General features: G+C 37.6%; 1 protein-coding gene across 1 annotated transcript in view; it reads left to right on the plus strand.

Annotated features, from left to right (window-relative positions):
• Positions 1-1,088: 1,088 nt before the first annotated feature.
• Positions 1,089-22,765, plus strand: part of LOC124610567 (UDP-N-acetylglucosamine--peptide N-acetylglucosaminyltransferase 110 kDa subunit) — a 144,482-nt gene continuing 122,805 nt past the window's right edge. The window contains exons 1-3 of the mRNA XM_047140168.1: positions 1,089-1,236; positions 1,340-1,454; positions 1,919-2,069. Of these exons, the coding sequence (XP_046996124.1) occupies positions 1,355-1,454; positions 1,919-2,069 (251 nt within the window). The 5' untranslated portion in view covers positions 1,089-1,236; positions 1,340-1,354. The remainder of the gene's footprint in view (positions 1,237-1,339; positions 1,455-1,918; positions 2,070-22,765) is intronic.

Raw genomic sequence — 22,765 nt, forward strand, 5'->3', positions numbered from 1 at the left:
CAGCCAACACAGTCCACATCATTAACTTAAAACACACACTATAACGGTCGTATCATCTTCCATAGGCTGCACCCGAAATTACTGTCATCTATGACACGCTGTCTGCATGTGGGCAAGTGCTCAGATCCGTCGCTAAGATCACCCGATAACGGTATCACTGAGTACGTTTTCTTTAGGAGATTTCGTTGCGATACTGATTTTAAAGATTTCTGAAAGGCCTAAAACAGCTGTCAACAAGGCTGCCTCTTTGCTTGACTTTTTGGAAATTACGTATAAAGAACGAAAGTTGCGTTCCGACGGTCATACGGCGATCGGAACGCGAAATAATTTTTGTTTGGTTGATGCGGAGTGGTAAGCTTTAGCGCCTACTTCAGGCTCGTTAAACGAATATGAATTCAACTTTTGTTTCATTAATCACCGCTAAACCCGGACTCTGTGCAGTTAAAATTTGCACTTTTAGTTGTAACAAGATGATTAACGTGAAGTCAGAGCTGTAGCAGATAATTTCGTATCGATGTTTCGAATGATAAAAAGGAGGCCTAGTATTTGTGCTCACATTTCAGATCTTTATTCCATTAAGAAATATCAATATGCAACTTTGACATTCACCTCGTGTCGTAACAAATATACTCGATTTAAGAAACCTTCATAGTGTGTTCATAAACGCTGTACATCTCTGTTCGTAGCAGAAAGATCTTAAATCCCATTTTAAAATTCCCTTTAGAGTCAATAGACAGGATTTTTATTAAAATTATCTGGCTTTGCCAAAATATTACATGATGACACTTCAAATGAATTACTAAGTATACACTATGGCGAGAGACATTAAAATATCATTGCATTGGTCAGTGAAACGCATATTTTAATTTCATACTACGCGGATTAGAACACGCCACTGTGATGTACCCTGCGCGCTATCTATCCGACGGATTTTGTACTTCGTGAAGTTACTCGGCATTCATAATAAACTAGACTTGCTGAAGAATTTTTCTCTGTATTAACATATTTGAAGCATCGATTGGAAGTGGTGGATCCAAAGTCCACTTTGTTTGCATTTATCTGAGTTTACATTAAAAGCCTATAGCTTTGTATATCATTTTATCGTATTTGCAGCTCCGGCTGCTGCATTTGTTTCCTTAGCCAATCGGAATCAAGGATGTACTCGAACGCTATAGCACGCCATCTGTCTATTTTAGTCACCAATCATCCAAAAAAGTGCATCCATCTTGATTGCTGGTAGGCAACGTGGAATGGGTTGGATTGTTAAAAATTACGTGTAATTGCTGTAGGTTCAGCTGATTAGTGTATAGATATTAATTTATACCTGTTCAAACTGGAGTCGTGGGCGGCTTCGATGCAGGCACAGCAAGTGCAGCAGCAAGCCCAGCATCAGCAAATTACCGGGGCCAATGTCATTCTCAAAATGAATGATATACAGCAGCTCTCGACTGTCAGTAAGTATTGTTAATGTTCTTGATTGGAGGAAGATTAGTATTTAAAACGAATGGTACGCCTTTTTCTTGGATATATTGTTTTAGGTTATTGTGGACATTTTCAGTAGTTTTGATAAATGCCAAATTACAGAATTATAATGTCGGACATATTAGTTTCATTGCATTGAGTGATATCCACGTTTATGTATTTGCTTTGGTGTTTTTCCGTGATGAAAATAGTACCATTGCGAGATTCTGTTTTTTAGTTTTTGTAGCTAAGTAGTTCTAATTGTGTCGATGGTTAGTTAACTCTCGCACTCATATTTTACTAAAACTCGGTCGTGTTTGTTAAATTTTATTTTTCTTTACTTCAAAGTTTGACCAAATCTGAAATTATGTTGTGATCTCATTTCTTTGAATAATCAGACATTGACGAAGTTGCACTGGACGTTGGTAACTTAAGATTTTACCCTCTAATTTTCAAGGCTTGCTGGAATTGGCGCATCGGGAGTACCAAGCAGGCGACTATGAAAATGCTGAAAGACACTGTATGCAATTATGGAGACAGGAGACAAACAACACTGGAGTATTGCTGCTCCTGTCATCTATACATTTCCAGTGCCGCAGGCTTGATAAGTGAGCAATATCATTTTGTTACCGCATAGCGTTACAGTATAATTATATTTACATTTTTCACTTGTGTAACAGTGTAATACCATTTCACAAACAAGTGTATATGCAGGGCATTAGCAGCTGCTGAAAGTCCTGGTTAATGAAAACATGGGTGACAGCTCATAACATTTGGTTGAACCATACTAACAAGTTAATGGCTTACAGCTGCAGCTTCATGTGCAACAAAAATAGTGACATTAATCCATGACAGGTTAACCCAGTCTAAGAATATTTTTCACCTTTGATGATTAATCTAATAATTTTTGTTGTACCTGGAGATGTGGCTGTAAGCTAGGAATCTGGTAGTGCAGTCAACTAAAACAAAGTTTTACTAGGTGTGAGAAATTTTTTTATCATGTCATAGCATTTTCCACAGTTGCTACCCACTAGGCCTACCTAGATTAATATTGGAATTTGGACACTTAATTGAAATATCATTGTGTTCAGGTAGAAAATATTAGAAAAGGCCTGTAGATCATAATGAAATGGCTAGAGAAAATGCCTTATTTCAGAAGTGTTAACTGTAAATCCCAGTACTTTGTTTTGGGACTTAAAAAAATAGAAGTTAAATGACAGTTCTGTATTAATGTCTTAAGAGTGATAAATTTCTACTTGCCTTAAAACAAACAGAAGTTTTTTGTGATTTCAGTCTTTTGAGCTGTAGTGTCATTTTGGAAGACTGGGCTGCAAAGATTTTTCCAGCCATCTTGATGAGTTTTGTGAGAGATTGCTTAGTTCTCTTTGGCAAATGCTGGGCTATATTGTGGTAGAGGTCCATCCCCTTCCCTTTCAATAGTCCATTTTATGAGAGACCACCTAATAACTTAAACAAAAACACTATTTTGCCTGGTCAGACTGTATAATACAGAAAAGTCTTAATTCTGCCTCCAGATTCAAACAAAATTTTGGTAATTTCCAAGAATGATTACCTATCGAAGTCGCGATGTCCAAACGATAAATACCGAACATGTGAGCCTAAATTGATCACACAACTCTGGTGGTGGGCGTTACGAGTATGTTTATGATGGTCACTACAGCAATGACAAAAGAAGACCATTAAAAAAATACTTGTAATGACAACGGAGATGACTTACCTTACTCGTTGTCATCATGCGGAAGTCCATGTGATGTGTACACTATGGGAACAATTCCCATTTTGTCATTTATTCTCGGAGGTATGTAACTTAGAGCAACTAAGGCAACGACGGAAAACAGATAAAGACAATCACAAATAATTGATCATAACACCGGCCACCAGAGTCGCATGAGCGATTTACAGTTGCTCGTTCCATATGTATAATTTGGACACCGCAACTTTGATGGGCAATCATTCTTGGAAATTATCAAAATTTTAACCATTATTATATAGCAAGAGCACTAACGGACACACGATTCAACAATGCATTGTCTAAATATGTTACTTGACTATTTTAGTTTACTGTGTCCAGCCTAAGAACTAAACCAGTGCCTATAAACTAAACCAGGATACATTGAACCATACATTCCATAAGTTTTTTTATTTAGAATATTGTGAAACATTCCATGGCATGTATTGCAATTTAAAAAAAATTTATACTTGGTGAATGTAAAAGAGCTCCCTCAGTAGGATATCCATTTTGAACTCCAGTCTGATTAAAAGTACCACATTGTTCTGAATTCACAATATGAAAATATGTGGTCTTCTCGAACATTTTGGAAAGCGAAGTAAGAAGTGAGGCTGGCAGTTAATTATTGATACATAGTAACATTTCTTTGAGAAGTCTAACAATGACAATTTGAATCCATCTGGGGAAACACCTCACATTAATTATATTTTACATTTGTAACTAAGTCACATTACATACTATAAGTACAATAAATACAGACTTTTACTTTTGAGCTTCATGGTGATTTTCCTTATGGTAGATGGAGGTATTTGAGAAATTTCCACAGTATTGCTTCTTCAGCCCACCATTTTTCTCTTTTGAACTATTTTGCCCAATTTTCTCACCAGCCTTTGAAAAGTTTTATTATTATCACCACTTAACATTAAGTGATAAGTTGTCAGTCTTTTTTTAGTAGAGCACTTTGTATCATGGTATCATGATTGTTTTGTAGATTTCCCATTTTTCAGTTGGAAGATCATGCAATACCAATATGATACTGTGTGTGTGTGTGTGTGTGTGTGTGTGTGTGTGTGTAGACCTTACTCCAGTCACTATTTTTTAAGCTTTGCGTGGAATGTTTCTACGTTAGATAATTAATCTCTCTCAATTTTTCTGTATGTACAGCTAATTGTAGAGTAACTAACTTTGCACCATGACTTGGCAATTCACTTACCAAATGATAGAAATGAGTTCAATCAACTTTTCCTCTTATGAATGCACAATTTGTCAGTGCAATACTGTCTTTGTCTACTTGAGTAGTGAACTTACACGACTGATACTAAATGCTAATAACATCTGTAGAACACCTTTTCCGTGAGATTTTTGTAAGCAGTTTGTTAGAATTGTCAACCAATAATCCATTCTACTTGTTCCACAGTATAATATGTTAAAATGTTTAGAGAAAATTTCCCATTTACCTAGTGGTATTGACCTGTATACTGTAGTACAGTATTACATTGTGTAGCATTAATTTGTGGGATGATGTTCAGGCAGTGTGTTTCTTTCATACTATTGAGATCTCACATTTTTTGAAACAACCAACAAATTTATTTATTACCTGCCCCAATATTCTGATCAGACAAATTGATTTCTCCTTTCTCCCTAATCGTATATGAAGAATTGGAAGTCTGACATAATTATGTTATCCTGATTAAATTCCCTGTAGTTCTTCCAAATAGTTCCTGCCAAATATTATAATGGCACCTCCTATGGCAAACACCTTTCTCTTTTCTTGCCCAGATTTGCCTTATTATATTGATGCTGGAATTTTAGAGTTAAATATTTTTGACCACGTGTTGTTGAAATTGTCATTCTGGGTCAGCCAGTTGCACTACCATGGTTTCCTTGAGTGTGGTTGACTCATTCAAAACAACATTGACAGTATAACATAAAAGTTAAGAGCCCCTTCAGTTGCAAGAAGAGTTGGACTCTTACACTTCCTCTGGCATGATCCACATGTAAACAAATTGTACTGATAATATAGGAAAGCAAGCTTAAACTAGCCTCCATTGCTTGTTAGTGTGAGTCTCCAGTCAGTTTTAATCCTCAAAACATAGCAAACCCACTACATTTTCGTGGATTACAAGCTTTTGGTAATGGCAGCTCTTTCACGGATTTTCTATGTTTGCATTTGTAATATTTTCAGCAAACGTGCATTCTATATACACAGCAGTCTTGTTGTTAATCGCAATTATCCTATTCATGCTACCTTACTTGTTAGAAGGTTTAGTTTCCTACCTACCTGCAGGTACTAAAAATTCTAAACGCAATTGCTTGGTGCACAAACACCTTGTAGACTGTGACATGTTGTGGATGCATAGTGTGACCACTGACACTTCACTGTCTATAAAAGTCAGTAAGGTCCAGAAAATGACAATGAACAGATGTGAAATTACCATATGACACTTTAAGAGTGTTAAATTTTTCAGTTGGCCATTAGGATCAATTTATCAAATCATCCATAGGTTTGGACCCCACAGTGTCGAATAATTCAGATTTGTTACTTTTTTTATTGTAAGTACCTATGCAGCAAACAAAACATACAAAATGTCATACTTGCACTCTGCCTACACCACTTTTTTCCACATTTCGAGATCTGAAAGTGGCTCGACCTGAGAGCGTCTTGAAACAAAAATATCCATAACTTCAAAACTATTCTGCCAGAAAATTGAAACTGTCATGGTAAAGCTCTAGATTTAAGCTGTAATTTGATGTAATAATTTTGTCATTTATCCTTCATACTACTAAAATCCAAAGGCATTCCTTTGTAAAACGGCCTTTAAGTCTTAAAAATTTCTTAAATTTCACGAAGGATAAAGAAAGGGCTATTGAGTAATAAAATTAAAGACTGTAAATTACCCAAGAGAACAAAGATGTTAGTGATAAACTGGAAAGTCAATATATTCCTTCAAAAACAGCTGACGTACAGTAGAAGCCCTTCATAATGTGGTTGTGGTTGGACATGCTTTACTCCCATGTCACAGTGTACTTGGGGTATATGGAGTGTGAGCTATGCAGTGATAAACTACACATGGAAAGTTACGAAGTGCACATAATCCAATATTATATAGATCGTACTGTACTTACATCTGAAGAACAGCAGAAGTAAAAAAAATTCAGAAACTTACCACATAGGGTGCAACTACACAAATTTCACTCAAATGCTTAACAGACAATTACAGGAGTTTAAGTGTATTACAGTAAAATATCAGATATAGTATTAAAATTTACAACACTGCTTTCAAACTACAGGGTGTCACACAAAGTACTGCTTTAAAGAAGTTTAGAAGTTTGCCGTCTGTGGTTGGTCAATTCATGCAGTGTCTTCAGTGCATGCTGTTTTAAGCTCAAGCACAACAACACAATTTGGTTTGGTTCACTTTTTCACTCCATCCATGTAATCAGTTTCTTTATATTGTGCAATATTTCTATGTGTAGTGATATCAACATCTATACTTTCTTCTTAAGTTCGATCATCCTCATCCTTGACTGCTTCACTACTCTCGTTTCAAACAGCATTGTAATGTCCTTGTCATCTAAGATCTCCGAAATCTCTTCTTCATTGTCGACAACCACCCAATGGTTCAAAGTCTAAGTTCGATATTGCACTGCAGAACATCACATGCAGACTGGATGTCACTGCTGTTGAAATCCATGGCGCTTCAGTGTGTATTCGTTGCATTTTCTTCAATGGAACACTTCTTTAGCAACTGTGGGTAGTGGCTGGAAATATGTGTTGCCACAGCGGGCCTACTGAATATGTAACACACTTAAGAATGTCCCCATTTCCTCCTCTGATTACTGTTGAAGTGAGCAGTTCATGGCAGTAATGAGCCTTAAATGCTCATATGATGCCCTGATCTAGCAGCTGAGTTAATGCCATCATGTTTCTTTGGCAAAAACAGTGTTTTTCTTTTTCCATCTTTTGATTGCAATGCCTCAGAAGGTGGATGAACCAGATAGTGATCAAGGATTAGTAGAGTTGCTTCTCTTAGCTTAAGAAACTGCCATTGCTTCCTCACTGACAGAACAAACTCTCCTTGAAACCAACTGGTGAAAATGTCCCATCATCCAAACATTACTTGACTGCCTGTAAGTGAGTTGTAATGACATGTTAACACGCAGGAAACATCTTGCACTTTTATCTTTACATATACAAATAGCTTTCAGCTTATGTCCGCCAGATCTATTCGTGGCAAAGAGGAGGGTTATTCTACGTTTGTTAATTTTCAAACCCATTGTACTTCCTGCTTGCTCCCCCTCCCCATGAGAACTCCATTTGGAAGCAACTGGTGATAAGTGGCACATCATCACAATTATACACATGACAGTCATTTAAATGTTCGTCTACCAGTACTTAATGTAAAATTTCATGAAACTGAAGCAGATTCACTGATGCAAGACATTGCTTCTATGTCAATGGTCGTTTGGCGCATTCAATTTCCATAATGAAAACCAAATGTCGGAAGCTATAAAATCTTTGTTTGCCATGTAAATCAAAGTGAAAATTTTCAGCTATGACATTATCAACTGGCCTGGAAAGTGACACCTTCACTTCTCTTTATTAAGTCATCTATAAAGGCATTCATAAAGTTCACTGTCTCTTCCTAGTTTAGCCCTTTCTCTGTCCATTCCGACATCACTTGCAATTGTGTTCACAAAACTAAGTTTATTCTCATCTTCATCCTTCCCCAGATTGTTCCTTCAGGCACACCACACTAGGCTGATAAACTTTCTTTAGTTTCACCACTTTTCACACTACCAATAATTTTTAGTTATCATTCACAGAATATACTTTCCATTTCTGTGAGAGTGTAACAAGTACTCAGAAAGCTAGACAATGAATAAATAATTTATAATCCACCTGATGGTTCTGCTCATTTCGATTAATGCCAAGCATTGTTGCATAGTCACTTTGTTGACTGTATAACAGTGTTAACCGTGAGACATGTATGCAAACCTTCTGTCCAGCAACAATCCTGATCTGTTAAGGCGATCCTTCTGGTTTTGCTTATTGTCTAGAGAGCTTGGAGGTTTTGCAGCAGTAAATTATACTGCAGAATGGCTACATGCAGACTGTAATAAAGTTTTTCAAGTTTATAAAATGTATTGAAAATGCAAAAATCATTCATAAATGGTATTCTATTTTGGGGGCATCTTATTTCATACCACATTTTACCCATATCCGCGTATGTTGAGCTTCTACTGTATTGGACGTACTAAGAGCTGGATTAATGTTGTAGGAAAGTTCTTTTAGAATATAAATACTTTTTGAATAAAGGAGACCAGTTGTTGAAATGTAGAAGGGTGGAGTTGATAGGCACAGGCAAAAGGAAAGAAAACTCGTTAGCTTTTGGAATAATCCTTTTTTGAGTTAGAGTGAAATACGCAAGAATTTAATTAAGATGCCATTAATCCTCCATTATGTGTGTGATGATGGTCCTAAGTAAGAAAAGCCAATTGAAATAAAACTACATGGGAGTACGTGAAATCTTCTCGGGTGATCAGCCGAGTAAAGGCGTCGTCTTCTCGCAACGTTTCGAAGGGTTTCGTACCCATCATCTTCAAGCGAAGATGATCGCTTGAAGATGATGGGTACGAAACCCTTCGAAACGTTGCGAGAAGACGACGCCTTTACTCGGCTGATCACCCGAGAAGATTTCACGAATGGAATATGCCGAGAAAGTCTCAAATCACATTTACATGGGAGTAGTTTCAAATGTCTTTATGTGGCAATGAGGAAGGAAAAAGGCTGCACAAGGCAATTGCTTGAACTATGTTGCTTTAAGTCTAATTTGTCATGACACCACTTAATTGTTTTGTATAAGTGTGTTGGTGGTGGTGGGTGGTGGTGGTAGATTCTTCCAGTATCTTTTTAGGATACAGTTAGCTACAATCCATACAGTAAAAGAAGAGCCGTAACAGTTACTGAAAAGTTGGCACGGCTGCTTCATGCCTCTACCATAACCAATTGCATATTGCAGTTTTTCTACGTGTTTTTACATAGTATAGCTGGTGTGCGCAACGTCTGTGTGCAGGTGGACAACTTTAATAGTGTGTCTTTTACTGCCTCTGACAGTCTGACTTCCATTTGTGTATACTTTCATGTGGGTTATGAACCCAGTAAAACATTATTAACTGGGGTAACTTTTTACTGCATCAGTCAAGTCTTTCAAGTGAGTCAAATAACATTGGAAAATGAAAAGATATAAGATGGATGGAACACAGTTTCTCAGTATTCAAAAATTTGGCAGAGGTAGTTTCCAATTCTGGAAACATCAAATGGAAGTTATCTTTCGTACTGAGAAATTGCTTTATGTTGTTGATGGATGTAAAATAAGGCAAATTGCATGGAACTTTGGGGATGAGCTTAATGTCAAAGCAATGCTTTTTATTTTATCTGGCACGGAATTAGACCAGCTGTAAACTGTTATATTTTTTGTTACGAGAAATATTTGGAATCATCTGAGGATAATTCATGAACAATGATCGGCAATAAATGAAATTACATTGAAACAACGGTTTGTGAAAGTGCCGCACTGTATTACTATTGTGCAACACACTAGTAAAGCTGAAACATTGGGGCAGTCTCTTGCAGAAGTTGGTGAACCAGTGGGAGACATAGATAGAATTGCCAAAGTTTTTGGTGGACTTTCAGCTAACTGTGGTTTTTTTGTTACTGTTTTGGACTCTTGTGATGAAAGCAGGCAGACTTCCGATAATTATCAGCAACATTACTGAGAGAAGAGCAATGTTTGTTGTAGACAGAAGGAACGGCAACTGCATTTGCTGCTGTTATGGTTATTCACAAAAAAGAAGAAATCAGTGTTCATAAAGCAATTGAAGCTAACAATTCTTTGATCAAGAAGCATGTTGAGTGCTATTATTGTCATAAGAAAGGTCATTGTGTTGCTGAATGGAAAACAGCACTGTTCAGATTATCAAGAGAAAGCCAAACTAACCACCAGGCTGTGTGTGTGTGTGTGTGTGTGTGTGTGTGTGTGTGTGTGAGAGAGAGAGAGAGAGAGAGAATGAATTTGAAACATTTTGGCCACTAATTGTGATGTTTAGCTTGCTGATAGTGCAATATCAAAACCTGACTTCACAGGTAATGGTTTTCAACATTTAAACTACAAAGGAAGTTCAAAGTTTCTGTCCAGGTAAGAGATAAATCAGCTGTCCATGCTGAAAGTATTGCATCACTTAAGTTAAATGCACTACGGTCTTTCTGTGTACACTCAGATATTTTGGTGCTTCCTAAGGTCACCATTTCAGAATCTAGTGATATTTGGTACATGAATGTCTTAATAGTAAAGATATTTTAATAGTGAAATGGCCAAATAGTGCTGGCCTAACTGTACTATTTTTGATAAATTGAGGTTTGAAGATGCGAGGGAGTGTACCCAGTCACTAATTATGAACCAGTTTCCCTGTTTTCAGAGGCCTCTTAATCAGTAATGAGTTGATCTACAGATCTTCACCCTTTGGTTCACTTCCAAAATTCTGAGAGTTGTGCAGCAGTTGTTAATGAACCACAATCTTTCAAGAAGGTGATGGTGTCGAGAGACAATGAAAGATGAAATTACCTCATTGGCAATAAATGCTACCTTGGACTTACTGGATTTACCTCTGTGTCATCGGAATGTTAGCAGAAAATTGGTTTACAAAATTAAATTTGAACCAGATTGTTGTATAGTGAAGTATAAGGGCAGTCAGATGAGAGACAGATGGAAAAAAGTTAGTAAACTGTTAATTATTTCCAAATTAATCTCTATAATTGTCAGTGCGGCAAGATGGACAGTGCCTTTATCGAAAAATGTTTGTGATTGCCTATTGAGCCATAATTGTACCCAACTATGTGCCGCCTCTTCCAAAGCAAATAAACGGTCATGAATGTCTTTTTCTTCAGAACCCCAAAATTATGGAAATTGCATGGGTAGAGGTGTAAGAGCTTCCCAGCTAAATTTCTCCACGTAGTTGAAACAGACTTAGCAGCATGTGGGATAAGTTACGGCGATTACTTTTGTAATAATAAAGTTTACTTACTTTTTTTCCATCTGACTGGTTTTCATTCGGCTACCCCGTATATAAAGTTTGATCATGTACAAAAAGATATTCCCAGAAACTCAGACTTGATTATGGGGAACCTTTCCCCTTGTTATTAAGTGTGAATCAACAGCAAACAAGAGTGGGATTGGTACTAAGTATGGGCTGTTGTTCTGTTTTATCTAGTGATATCTTTGTGCAGGTCGACAGTATCTTATTTGTGCAGCTGAAATAAATGTATCTTTGTCATCACCATCCGACTCATGATCTTACATTCCTTTGTGTGCTTGAAAGGTTGCCTTTCTCCAATTTCTACTATGCTCTCTATCGGTGGGAGATTATCGTATTGCTGGAAACTTATCATATGGTAAATCCACAAATAACAAGCTTTAGATAGATTTGACTGCCTTTCATGTTCATTCTACATATAAACTTTGCAAACCATTGTGAAGTGCATGGCAGAGGCTGCATTCCATTTTACCAGTTATTAAGGTTTCTTCCGTTACATTCACAAATGGAGTGTGGGAATAATGAGTGTTTGAATGCCTTTGTCTGTCCTGTAATTTTTCTAATCTTGTCCTCATGGTACCTGTGTGAGTGGTACATAGGGGGCTATAGTATATTCCTAGAGTTGTCATTTAAAGCTGATTCTTGGAACTTTGTTAAGACTATTTCAGGATAGCTCAAGTTTATCTTCAAGAGTCTACCAGTACAGACCCTTCAGTGTTTCTGTGACAGTCTCACGTGGATCAAACAAACGTGACCATCTCTGTGTGCATTCAGTATCCCTCTTTACTGCTATTTGGTACGGGTCCTGCACACTTGAGCAGTGTTCTGGAACTGGACACACAAATGCTTTGTAAGCAGTCTCCTTTGTAGTTTGGTTGCAATTCCCAGTATTTTACCAATAAACTGAAGTCTACCACCTGCTTTGCTCATGACTGAGTCTGTAATAATTCCATTTTATATCGCTACAGAGTGTTGTACCCAGGTATTTGTATGAGTTGGCCTATTCCAACAGTGACTCATTGATGATACAGTCATGCGATACCATGTTTCTTTGTTCTGTGAACTGCAGTGTTTTACATTTTCGAACATTTAAAGCAAGTCGCCAATCTTTGCACCACTTCAAAATCTTAACAAGATCGGATTGAATATTTATGCAGCTACTTTTAGACCGTACTTTATTACAGATAACTGGATCATCTGCAAAACGTCTGAGGTCTACAAGGTCATTAATATACATCATGAACAGCAAAGGTCCCAACACACTTCCCTACAAAAAAACAGATACAAACTAGGCCATCTTGTATAACTTTTTTTGTGCTCACGTAAGCAAAATAATAAATTTTTCTGAAGCTGTTTGCGTATGAATAATAATAAACCGACCAACAAATTTAATGCTCAACAAAAATGTGAAGTTTTGCTTTTTCTGTCTCCAATGGTAATTGTGGGGTACACTTGAAACTTTGCACATTCTCCTGCTGCTTTCTGGTAGTTTCCAATCTGAGAGTGGAGTTGATGGCTTTTCTAAAAGTACCAGAAATGGCTGTTTTCAGCCAGTTTCTTCAAAAAAAGTATTTTTCAAACACTTTTAAACAGTTTTCATTAGAAAGACCATGTTCTAAACCATCTAAAAATATATATTTGGTGTTGCAATGTGAGGATATAAGGCTTTAGAAAAAGAACAAGTTGGAGGTGCACTGAAAATAGCCCATATTCCCATGGTACTCAAATTAAATCTGATATCTTTTATTATGTTGTACATTATTTTAGTACTATCTGTAGAAGATATCCAAAGTTCAGGTTACTGGTAAATGAACTCGAGTCGAAAAAACTGCTCGTAAGCAGTCTTTTTGTATTTAAGATATCTTACAGCATTCAGCTCTAAAAATTCTTTTTGAAAAAAAAAAAAAAATTAAATGGCATAAGGAATCGAATAAAAAGAATAATTTTCTCTTTTTTGTGATCCTTATAATTTGAGGTAATCACATTTGAAACTTGTTAATTTTTTGGGTTCTCTTGTATCAAAATTTCTTTCCAAACAATCCCATGAGTGACATCTGGCTGGCAGTAAAGTTTTCCTCACAATTCTACAAATTAAGTAGCTTGAAGGAAACAAACATGAGATCCTAAAACAGACCTCTTCCAGCTGTGGCCTCTTACATTTACAGAAACTGCAAGCGTGGGAAACTCTAGCGTTGAAACTAGAAACTCTGCCCGACAGGCCATGAAGGCCCAGCTGTACTGACCAGCCGCGTGTAATCCTCAGCTCACAAGTGTAACTGCATGCGGATACAGAGGACACACCACTCTTCTGGCCGTATGTCAGTTTACAAGGCTAGAGCCACTGCTTCTCAATCAAGTACCTCGTCTATTTCGCTCACATATATTTGGCACCCATCCTAATGCTAGCCCAGCTCGACAGTACTTTACTGCAGTGGTGTTACCACTGCAGCAAGGCCATTGCGAAACCAAGCATTGGTCACATAAAACTCCAGCATTGGTCACATAAGTTTGAAATTGTTGTTATTATTATTATTATTGTTATTATTATTATTATTATTTTCTTCTTTCCTTTCTCAGACGTTATGTCTGGTTAAAAATGGAAAGTGATGCGGACCTTGATCAAGTGTGATATCCTTTTAAATGTACGGTATACGTTACATTGCATTTAAGAACTTTCGGGTAATTGAACATGTATCAATAATTACAGATTTCTGTAGTTGTATATATATGTTTGGATGTAGCTGTATTGCGTTGATGTACTGGTGGATATTGTGTGGTATGACTCATGTAGTTGACAGTGTAATTGGTATAATGTCAACTTTATCTTGATGCTACATGTCCTTGACTTCCTCACCCAGTTGGATGTATTTCTCATTTTTTCTGTATATTTGTTGTATTGGGTATGGATACTTTGATTAGTTGTGTTAATTTCTTCTTTTTATTGGTGAGTATGTTGTCAGGTTTGTTATGTGGTGCTGTTTTATCTGTTATAATGGTTCTGTTCCAGTATAATTTGTATTCATCATTCTCCAGTACATTTTGTGGTGCATACTTGGATGTGGGAACGTGTTGTTTTATTAGTTTATGTTGTATGGCAAGTTGTTGATGTATTATTTTTGCTACATTGTCATGTCTTCTGGTGTATTCTGTATTTGCTAGTATTGTACATCCGCTTGTGACGTGATCTACTGTTTCTATTTGTTGTTCGCAAAGTCTGCATTTATCTGTTGAGGTATTGGGATCTTTAATAATATGCTTGCTGTAATATCTGGTGTTTATTGTTTGATCCTGTATTGCAATCATGAATCCTTCCATCTCACTGTATATATTGCCTTTTCTTAGCCATGTGTTGGATGTGTCTTGATCGATGTGTGGCTGTGTTAGATGATACGGGTGCTTGCCATGTAGTGTTTTCTTTTTCCAGTTTACTTTCTTCGTATTTGTTGATGTTATGTGATCTAAAGGGTTGTAGAAGCAGTTACGAAATTGCAATGGTGTAGCCAATGTATTTATATGAGTGATTGCTTTGTGTATTTTGCTAGTTTCTGCTCGTTCTGTAAAAAATTTTCTTAAATTGTCTACGTGTCCATAATGTAGGTTTTTTATGTCGATAACTCCCCTTCCTCCTTCTTTTCTGCTTAATGTGACTCTTTCTGTTGCTGAATGCATGTGATGTATTCAATATTTGTGGCAGTGTGATCGTGTAAGTGTATTGAGTGCTTCTAGGTCTGTGTTACTCCATTTCACTACTCCAAATGAGTAGGTCAATATTGGTATAGCATAAGTATTTATAGCGTTTGTCGTTTCTTGCTGTCAATTCTGTTTTCAGTATTTTTGTTAGTCTTTGTCTATATTTTTCTTTTGGTTCTTCTTTAATTTTTGTATTATCTATTCCTATTTTTTGTCTGTATCCTGGATATTTATAGGCATCTGTTTTTTCCATCGCTTCTATGCAGTCGCTGTGGTTATCCAATATGTAATCTTCTTGTTCAGTGTGTTTTCTCTTGACTCTGCTATTTTTCTTACATTTGTCTGTTCCAAAAGCCATATTTATATCATTGCTGAATACTTCTGTTATCTTCAGTAATTGGTTGAGTTGTTGGTTTGTTGCTGCCGGTAGTTTTAGATCATCCATGTATAGCAAATTTGATTTTGTGTTGGTATGTTCCAGTAATATTATACCCATAATTTGTATTATTTAGCATGTTGGATAGTGGGTTCAGAGCAAGGCAGAACCAGAAAGGACTTATTGAGTCTCCTTGGTATATTCCACACTTAATCTGTATTGGCTGTGATGTGATATTATTTGAATTTGTTTGGATATTAAGTGTGGTTTTCCAATTTTTCATTAGTATGTTTAGGAACTATCAATTTAGGATCAACTTTGTATATTTCCAATACTTGTAGTAACCATGAGTGGGGTACACTATCAAAAGCTTTTTGGTAATCAATGTATGCGTAGTGTAGCGACCTTTGTTTAGTTTTAGCTTGATATGTCACCTCTGCATCTATTATCAGTTGCTCTTTACATCCTGCTTTGCAGCAGTCCTTTTGTTCTTCATTTATAATTTTGTTCTGTGTTGTATGTGTCATTAATTTCTGTGTAATGACTGAAGTAAATATTTTGTATATTGTTGGTAGGCATGTTATGGGGTGATATTTTGTCGGGTTTGCTTGATCTTTAGGTTTCAGATAAGTTACTCCTTGTGTAAGTGTATCAGGGTCTGTGTATGGGTCTGCAATGTAACTGTTAAATAGTTTAGTTAGATGTGAATGTGTTGAGGTGAACTTCTTTAGCCAGAAATTTGCTATTTTATCTTTTCCAGGGGCTTTCCAATTGTTTGTAGAATTAATTGCTCAGGTGACGTCATGTTGCAAAATTATCACTTCAGGCATTTGTGGTATCATCTTGTATGTGTCTGCTTCTGCCTGTATCCACCACGCATGGCTGTTATGCTGTACCGGGTTTGACCGTATGTTGCTCCAGAAGTGTTCCATGTCTGTTATGTTTGGTGGATTGTCTGTTTTAATGTGTGTGTTATCTATTGTCTGGTAAAATTTCTTTTGGTTTGTGTTGAATGTTTGGTTTTGTTTCCTTCTATTTTCACTTTTTTGTATCTTCTAAGTTGTTTGGCCAATGCTTCTAATTTCTACTTCTTTTCATCTAATTGCTCTGTTGCTTCGTGTTATGAGAGTTTACCTAACCCCTTTCGTTTTTTGTCTGATATTTCATTTCTTACAAATTATTATTATTATTATTATTATTATTATTATTATTATTGCATATCCAGGGTTACCATAGGTTCTGGAAATCAGGGAATTTCAAAAATGTCAGGGAAATTTGAAGAAAACGCTGTAATAAGTTATTTTTTGTCTGTAGATGAAATGTTTTGTTTACTGAGGTGCTACACATCGTTGCTGCCTGGGTGAGCTGAGCCCGTGTGCCGCTTCCCTGTTCCCTCACTACTACTGCTTCTCCCCTTCCCCACACTCCCATCAGCTTCCAGTCAGTACTGCCACCACTTCTTACTGCTAGCCTAGCAACCTGCCAATGAGGGGCAGGGAGACATGGTGAGTGGTTTGTTTGGGTCTGATTCTAAGATTGTAGATGCAGTGGCTGGAGATGGCAGCCATGTGTGCATGAATTGTCTGAGTGATCGTGTGAATGTGTGTTTGCTCTTGTTTTCTAACAAAGGCTATGGGTGAAAATTTAGTTCTGAGAGTGTGATTGCATTTCCTGCGTGCCTGTCTGTGGCTCAGCAATTGTCTTTACAATGAGTTGCTACCTGTCCTCATTATTGATTGTCAGAGTATTTGTACAAGTTACTTGTTGCATGGGTTGGTCACAGTGGCCTCATTTTATCAACATGCTGTCTGTGACTTGTGAATAGCTGGCCACATGAGTGCATTTCCATAATAACAAGCCAAAACTGCAGACTCTTTCTAAGGATATCTAAAATGTATCAGGCCAGCCAGTCTGAAGCTCTTTGGTTCCCACTAATGTGCTGGCCCTGCCCGTCAGATCTAGTCTCACCAATCTGCCTGCGCCGGCCGGAGTGGCCGAGCGGTTAAAGGCGCTACAGTCAGGAACCGCACGACCGCTACGGTCGCAGGTTCGAATCCTGCCTCGGGCATGGATGTTTGTGATGTCCTTAGGTTAGTTAGGTTTAAGTAGTTCTAAGTTCTAGGGGACTTATGACCACAGCAGTTGAGTCCCATAGTGCTCAGAGCCAACCAATCTGCCTGCAGGCCAGGTCTGTTCGTGTGTGCGTGTAATGCTGGGGATTTTCATGGTTTATCTGTGGACCCAGGACTGTGGTGCTGCTCAGCAGGCCAGAGGCTATTTCTGATGCATTTCAGGAATTGTGACTGTCTCACCACAAGTACATTCCACATTGTTTTATAGAAATTTCATATGTTCTAATACATTTTGGCACTTCAAAAGTAGTTCATATATTGGAATGTGTGGGCGATAAGAAGAAGAAAATTGTCAGTTGCTGGCAGCTTGTGAGGAGTATTCTCACGTATTTTTTGAAAGAAAAATCACACAATACTTATAAAATAATAGATGTAATAGTGGGTAATAACTGACAATGATGAATATAGTAGAACCAACCTTCAATTGGCAATCACCTACAGTGCTGGTTTATACAATTCTTCCCTGTCTTATACTCTTCTTTCAGGAGGCTTACTTTCTTTGCAGGTTATTTCTGAAATCATTGAAGGTATTTTAAATCCTTCTTGTGGCTCCAAAACAGCCTTATTTTTGTCGCCAAATGTTTCATTTTATTGATATAAAATATCAGCAGTGGTCTTGATGAAACATATATACCATTTGGCTTGCTTTCTCCATCTAAAAACCGTTCATTACAGATGATGGTGTTAATACTTAAGGTTTTTGCTCACATTAGGAAACACAGTCTGCTTGAAAGTTTTTTAGATATTTCCTTGTTTACACTATTGTTTCTTGTACTGTGCTTGTAAAGGTGGATTGTCGTAACTTACCCTTGAGATCTCAAAATTTATCAGGTAAAAATGCTAGAACTTGAATGGAAATCAGGGAATTCCACCTGGGGAAAGTTGTTGCAACCCTGATATCAATTCGCCAGTCACCATCTTCAGTGCAAGGTGGGAGACTCACTCAGTCATTCACAAAATACCACTTCAAATGTAGGTGTGTGTTGTGAAGAACATGACAACTAGCAGTTTACAGAAATATATCAGCAGCTTGGATTCTGTGTACACACACTCTTATCAGGTTTGGGAACATGTGGTAACGAAACTCACCCATGACTGCTGTTCCACAGCTATCGGCCATGGCCCCTTTGGTGTTGGGGGTGCTGGTTTTCTCACTTTAGAAGGAAGAGCAGTGTTGAAGCCAGCATGGACCATACCAACACATTGATACAATGTTTCATGTGTATGCTGAAGTTCCATATTAACTGCAAACTAAGCTAACAAAAAGTATGCTACACATTAAACCAGAATTAAACTAGCACATCAATAACATTACACAATGAAAATATTTAATAATAATTCTCTACAGCATTAATCCAAAAATCTCAGGAGGGCTGCTGTGAACTTCACCAAAATTCACACACTGTGATGGTGGTGTAAACCCTGCGGACTGTTTAAAACAGTGTGTGATGCAGCTGTTATTTATATGAATGTGTGGTGTGTGTTCTTTTGGACATGCCCGGAAGAACAGACACTACGGGGAATTCACAGCTGTGATATAATATATGTAAATGCAACTATTTTAGTGTCACTTCCTAGTCATCAAGTGCATACTAAATAATTGTAGAACATAGTAAAAGATATCAGATTTATTTGAGTTCCAATGGAAGATAGGTCCATTTTCAGTGCACTTCCAGTGTCATTAATTTGTAGGGCCTTACATGCTTGCATTGCAAAACAGATATATCTTTTTGGTGGCTTAGAACATGGTCTTTCTAATGAAAGTGGTTTAAAAGTGTTTACAGAAGACCCTTTCCATTTTCGGCATTTTTAGGGAAATGGTCACCTTTGCCCTTAATTTGTAAGCTATTGGCAAGCAGTAGGAGCCCCTCAGGTGGCTCACCACCCTTTGGTGAGTACGTGCTTGGCTACCACGGACCCCTAGCCTCTGCAGCATTGCTTTCTCTAGACTCTGTTACCTCCTCCAACTTTGTCACATGGTTCTTTCGATTCAGACCCTGCTTGGACTTGTTCATGATTTTGGTCTTGATTTTAGTTTCACTCCCAGTGCTATCTTCACCTTCCATTAACGGTTATATGGTCCCCATTATTAGTTTTGACCTGACATTTTTTTCAAAACTTCAAAGAAATGAATGTCATGCAGGGTTGGTCGCCCATTGTGGTGTATGCCCGTGTACCCTTCCACCTTGGTACCCTTCCACCTTGGTACCCTTCCACCTTGGTACCCTTCCACCTTGGTACCCTTCCTTCCGTTTTGATGAAAGAAGAAACGGCAAGAGTATCTTAAAGAATATTTTCTCATAATGAAATAAATTGCCAGCTGTGCTGATTTTGATGGTGACTGATTAATGTCTCGCTATTTCAATATGTAATTGACAAAATGGAAGATATTTTAGGCACAAAACTTTTACTTCATGGTGCTGGAAGTGCGAAAAAGTTTAAGGAAAAATTGAGGCTTTACAAAAGAACATTGAAGTCATTGTCGAAAGGAGAAACAAAAGTTTCAGCAATGAAAATTTTGCAAACTGCAGTAAGATAATGCTGAAGGCTAAAGTAATAGAAATACTGCGAGTGCAGCTTACGATCTAAACAAAAATTATGTAAATTACGGTGCTAGTGGCTACAGGTTAAGTGTTTGCAAACACAAGAGCAAGGGAAAGATACACTTAAATAGCAAAAAGTTACGCCATATCTTATCTGAGTGTGTGTGGTGGTTCCATTCATTTGTTTCTTTGGATTGTTGAGAATTATATTTTGTAACTGTGAGAATAATAACTAGTTACACATGAAAGTCGGAACTGTTTTTCCTACAGTTGCAATTCTGAAAGTAATATAATTTATGCAAATTCTCATTGTCTGACTTAGGCCCTAATTAAAGATGGGTGTCATTTGGTCCAGAAACTTCAGGGCAACAGAAGTATAGAATCAACTTAAAATCTAACAAGCCTAATGGTACAAAGAAAAAGTAAATTTAAGTGTATTCAATCTTTGATTGCAATTCTCTCTCAAGTTAAATAATTTTAGAAAAAGTCTGGAGGCAAATTTTTCTAATGATGTTCGTTAATAATTCCAAAACGACTGATTACCTCAGTCACAATTCCTTATTACTATTTACTGTAGTAAAATTTTTAGTTACTCATTATTTTTAATTTGGTTTCCAGCGAAACTAAATGCATGATGGTAATTAACATATTAAAAATTGTCTGAATATTGAATATACATGAAATAAGGTCAGAGTAATATCTCGACAGGTTTAGGCTTATAATTCATATACAAGATGTGTACGACTATAGATTTAAATAGAAATAAAGAGAGAACAGTTACAGTCGTTACCAGGAGTGCAGTAAGAGCAGATGGATAGATTCCAGCTAGCTCTTTTCGTACATTTGTCTTATTACCATTTTTAATGGAATCGGTTCTTTATTTTGTGTTTGAATTGACTTTTTCTTTTTACTTACTGTTCCCAAACTGTAATAACTTGATTACAGTCTAGCCAACATACATCTATGGCAGTGCCTCAGTGTTGCTGCAGCTCTATAGAAGAGTATTGTTTTCAGTTACTCGGCTTTGGTATTGTTTGGATAAGAGTTCAAAAAATTAAGCTATAGGTTCCTGTGGAGAAAGAACAAAACAAATTTCATAGATTGATCATCCCTTTCAAGTCTGCATGAAGCTTGGTACCAACTTTAACAGGGTTTATATGATTAAGATCATTTATGAATCTGCTTCAATGACACTGACGGGCGAAGTGTGCTGCATAGAAGTGGTCTACATACTTGATTTACTATTAACACTTGGATCGAGAATATGTGGTTGTGAGCCCTTTGGGTGATTTTTGAGTTACTGAATTGAGGGAATGTGTTTATTTAGCTCTGTTAGTATTGAGGGAAGTCTTCCGGTTGCTAAGGTATCAGGCTTTGATTTTCAAATGGTCTTCATAAACTTGATTCAGTTACTCTCTTGACAGTCCACCACGAACTCACGTACCATGCCCCATTCTGCCTCTATATTGTAATCAGTCTTGTGATGGCCATTGTTGAGACAATTTGTTCACTTTTTATGTTGTGCAGCAGTGCCAACAGAAAAGTAGGATGTCCTTTGTTTTTTAAGTACACAGTTTTTCTTGTTACACAGAGATCTGTGCATTGAGTGGAGTCATCAAATGCTGCCGCATCATGTTCTGAGCAGTTGGTAGGTGGTTGAAACCTGAAATTGATAGCAGTGAGATTTTTGGGAAAAACTTGTGTATCACAAGGATAGGCGAGTGGGAAATCCAGGTGATATATTTGTTGCAATAGAAAAGAACGAAAGAAAAAAAGACCTCAGATCCCCTGAGATAGAAATTAAATCTGCATGTGAGATTGTTTGGGCAAGACTCAGTATCAGCAGTGGGCATAAAACTGTTGGATGCGACCTCAAATTCAGCTTTGAGGTTGTGAAATCGCACAGTGTCAATGTAGCATTGCCATCCCTGCGTCCCACTGTGCAATGATCCATCAAACTCTTACCTTAAGGGGCGAAACCACCAGTTACACAACCAGTAGGCAGGAAAGGACAGGAGGAGTACTCCTGTGAAGATTTCCTCCGTCCCTCCAGCTAAACACCACCAGTTTTTCCTTTAACCGGAAAGGCTTGAAGAAGTCCACCAAAGGCAAACGGTCTTCTCCTTCGCCAACTTGAAGATCCTCTTCGACCATGTTGCTGTGTGGTACCTTAGCCCAGCCAGCCTCTGTCTCGCCGTTGTGCACAACCAACTGTTTTTCAGTGTTGGACTCCACGGACCGACTGCACAAGCCAGCTAATGCTTCTGTGGAACCCATGGCGCAGGATCCTCCTGCATCTGTACTCTGTAGTAGTGACTCTATACCCGCTGTCACTTGGCAGTGGCTGAGTTGACACACCTACATCTCTTCCTCCTCATGACTGTCCTCCAGTGGAACGTTCGCAGCCTTCGGTCCCACGAAGATGATTTACAACTGCTTTTGGCATTACATTTCCTTCAGAAAACAAAATTTCACTCTCGCAGCCGCTTCGAGCTTTCACATTACTTACCGATCCGTTTTGACCTTCCCCGTGTGGTCGGCATTCCATCTCATGGCAGCGTCATGCTGCTCATAGGGGATGACATTCATAGTCAGCCCTTCTCACTGACTGCTCATCTTCAAGCTGTTGCAGTTCGCTTTTTCCTTCCCCACCTGACTTTTTCCTTCTGTACTATTTATGTACCTCCATCATTGGATGTCACCAGGACAGACTTCCTTC

Source organism: Schistocerca americana, chromosome 1 (assembly GCF_021461395.2).
Source record: "Schistocerca americana isolate TAMUIC-IGC-003095 chromosome 1, iqSchAmer2.1, whole genome shotgun sequence".
Taxonomy (NCBI): Eukaryota; Metazoa; Arthropoda; class Insecta; order Orthoptera; family Acrididae; genus Schistocerca; species Schistocerca americana.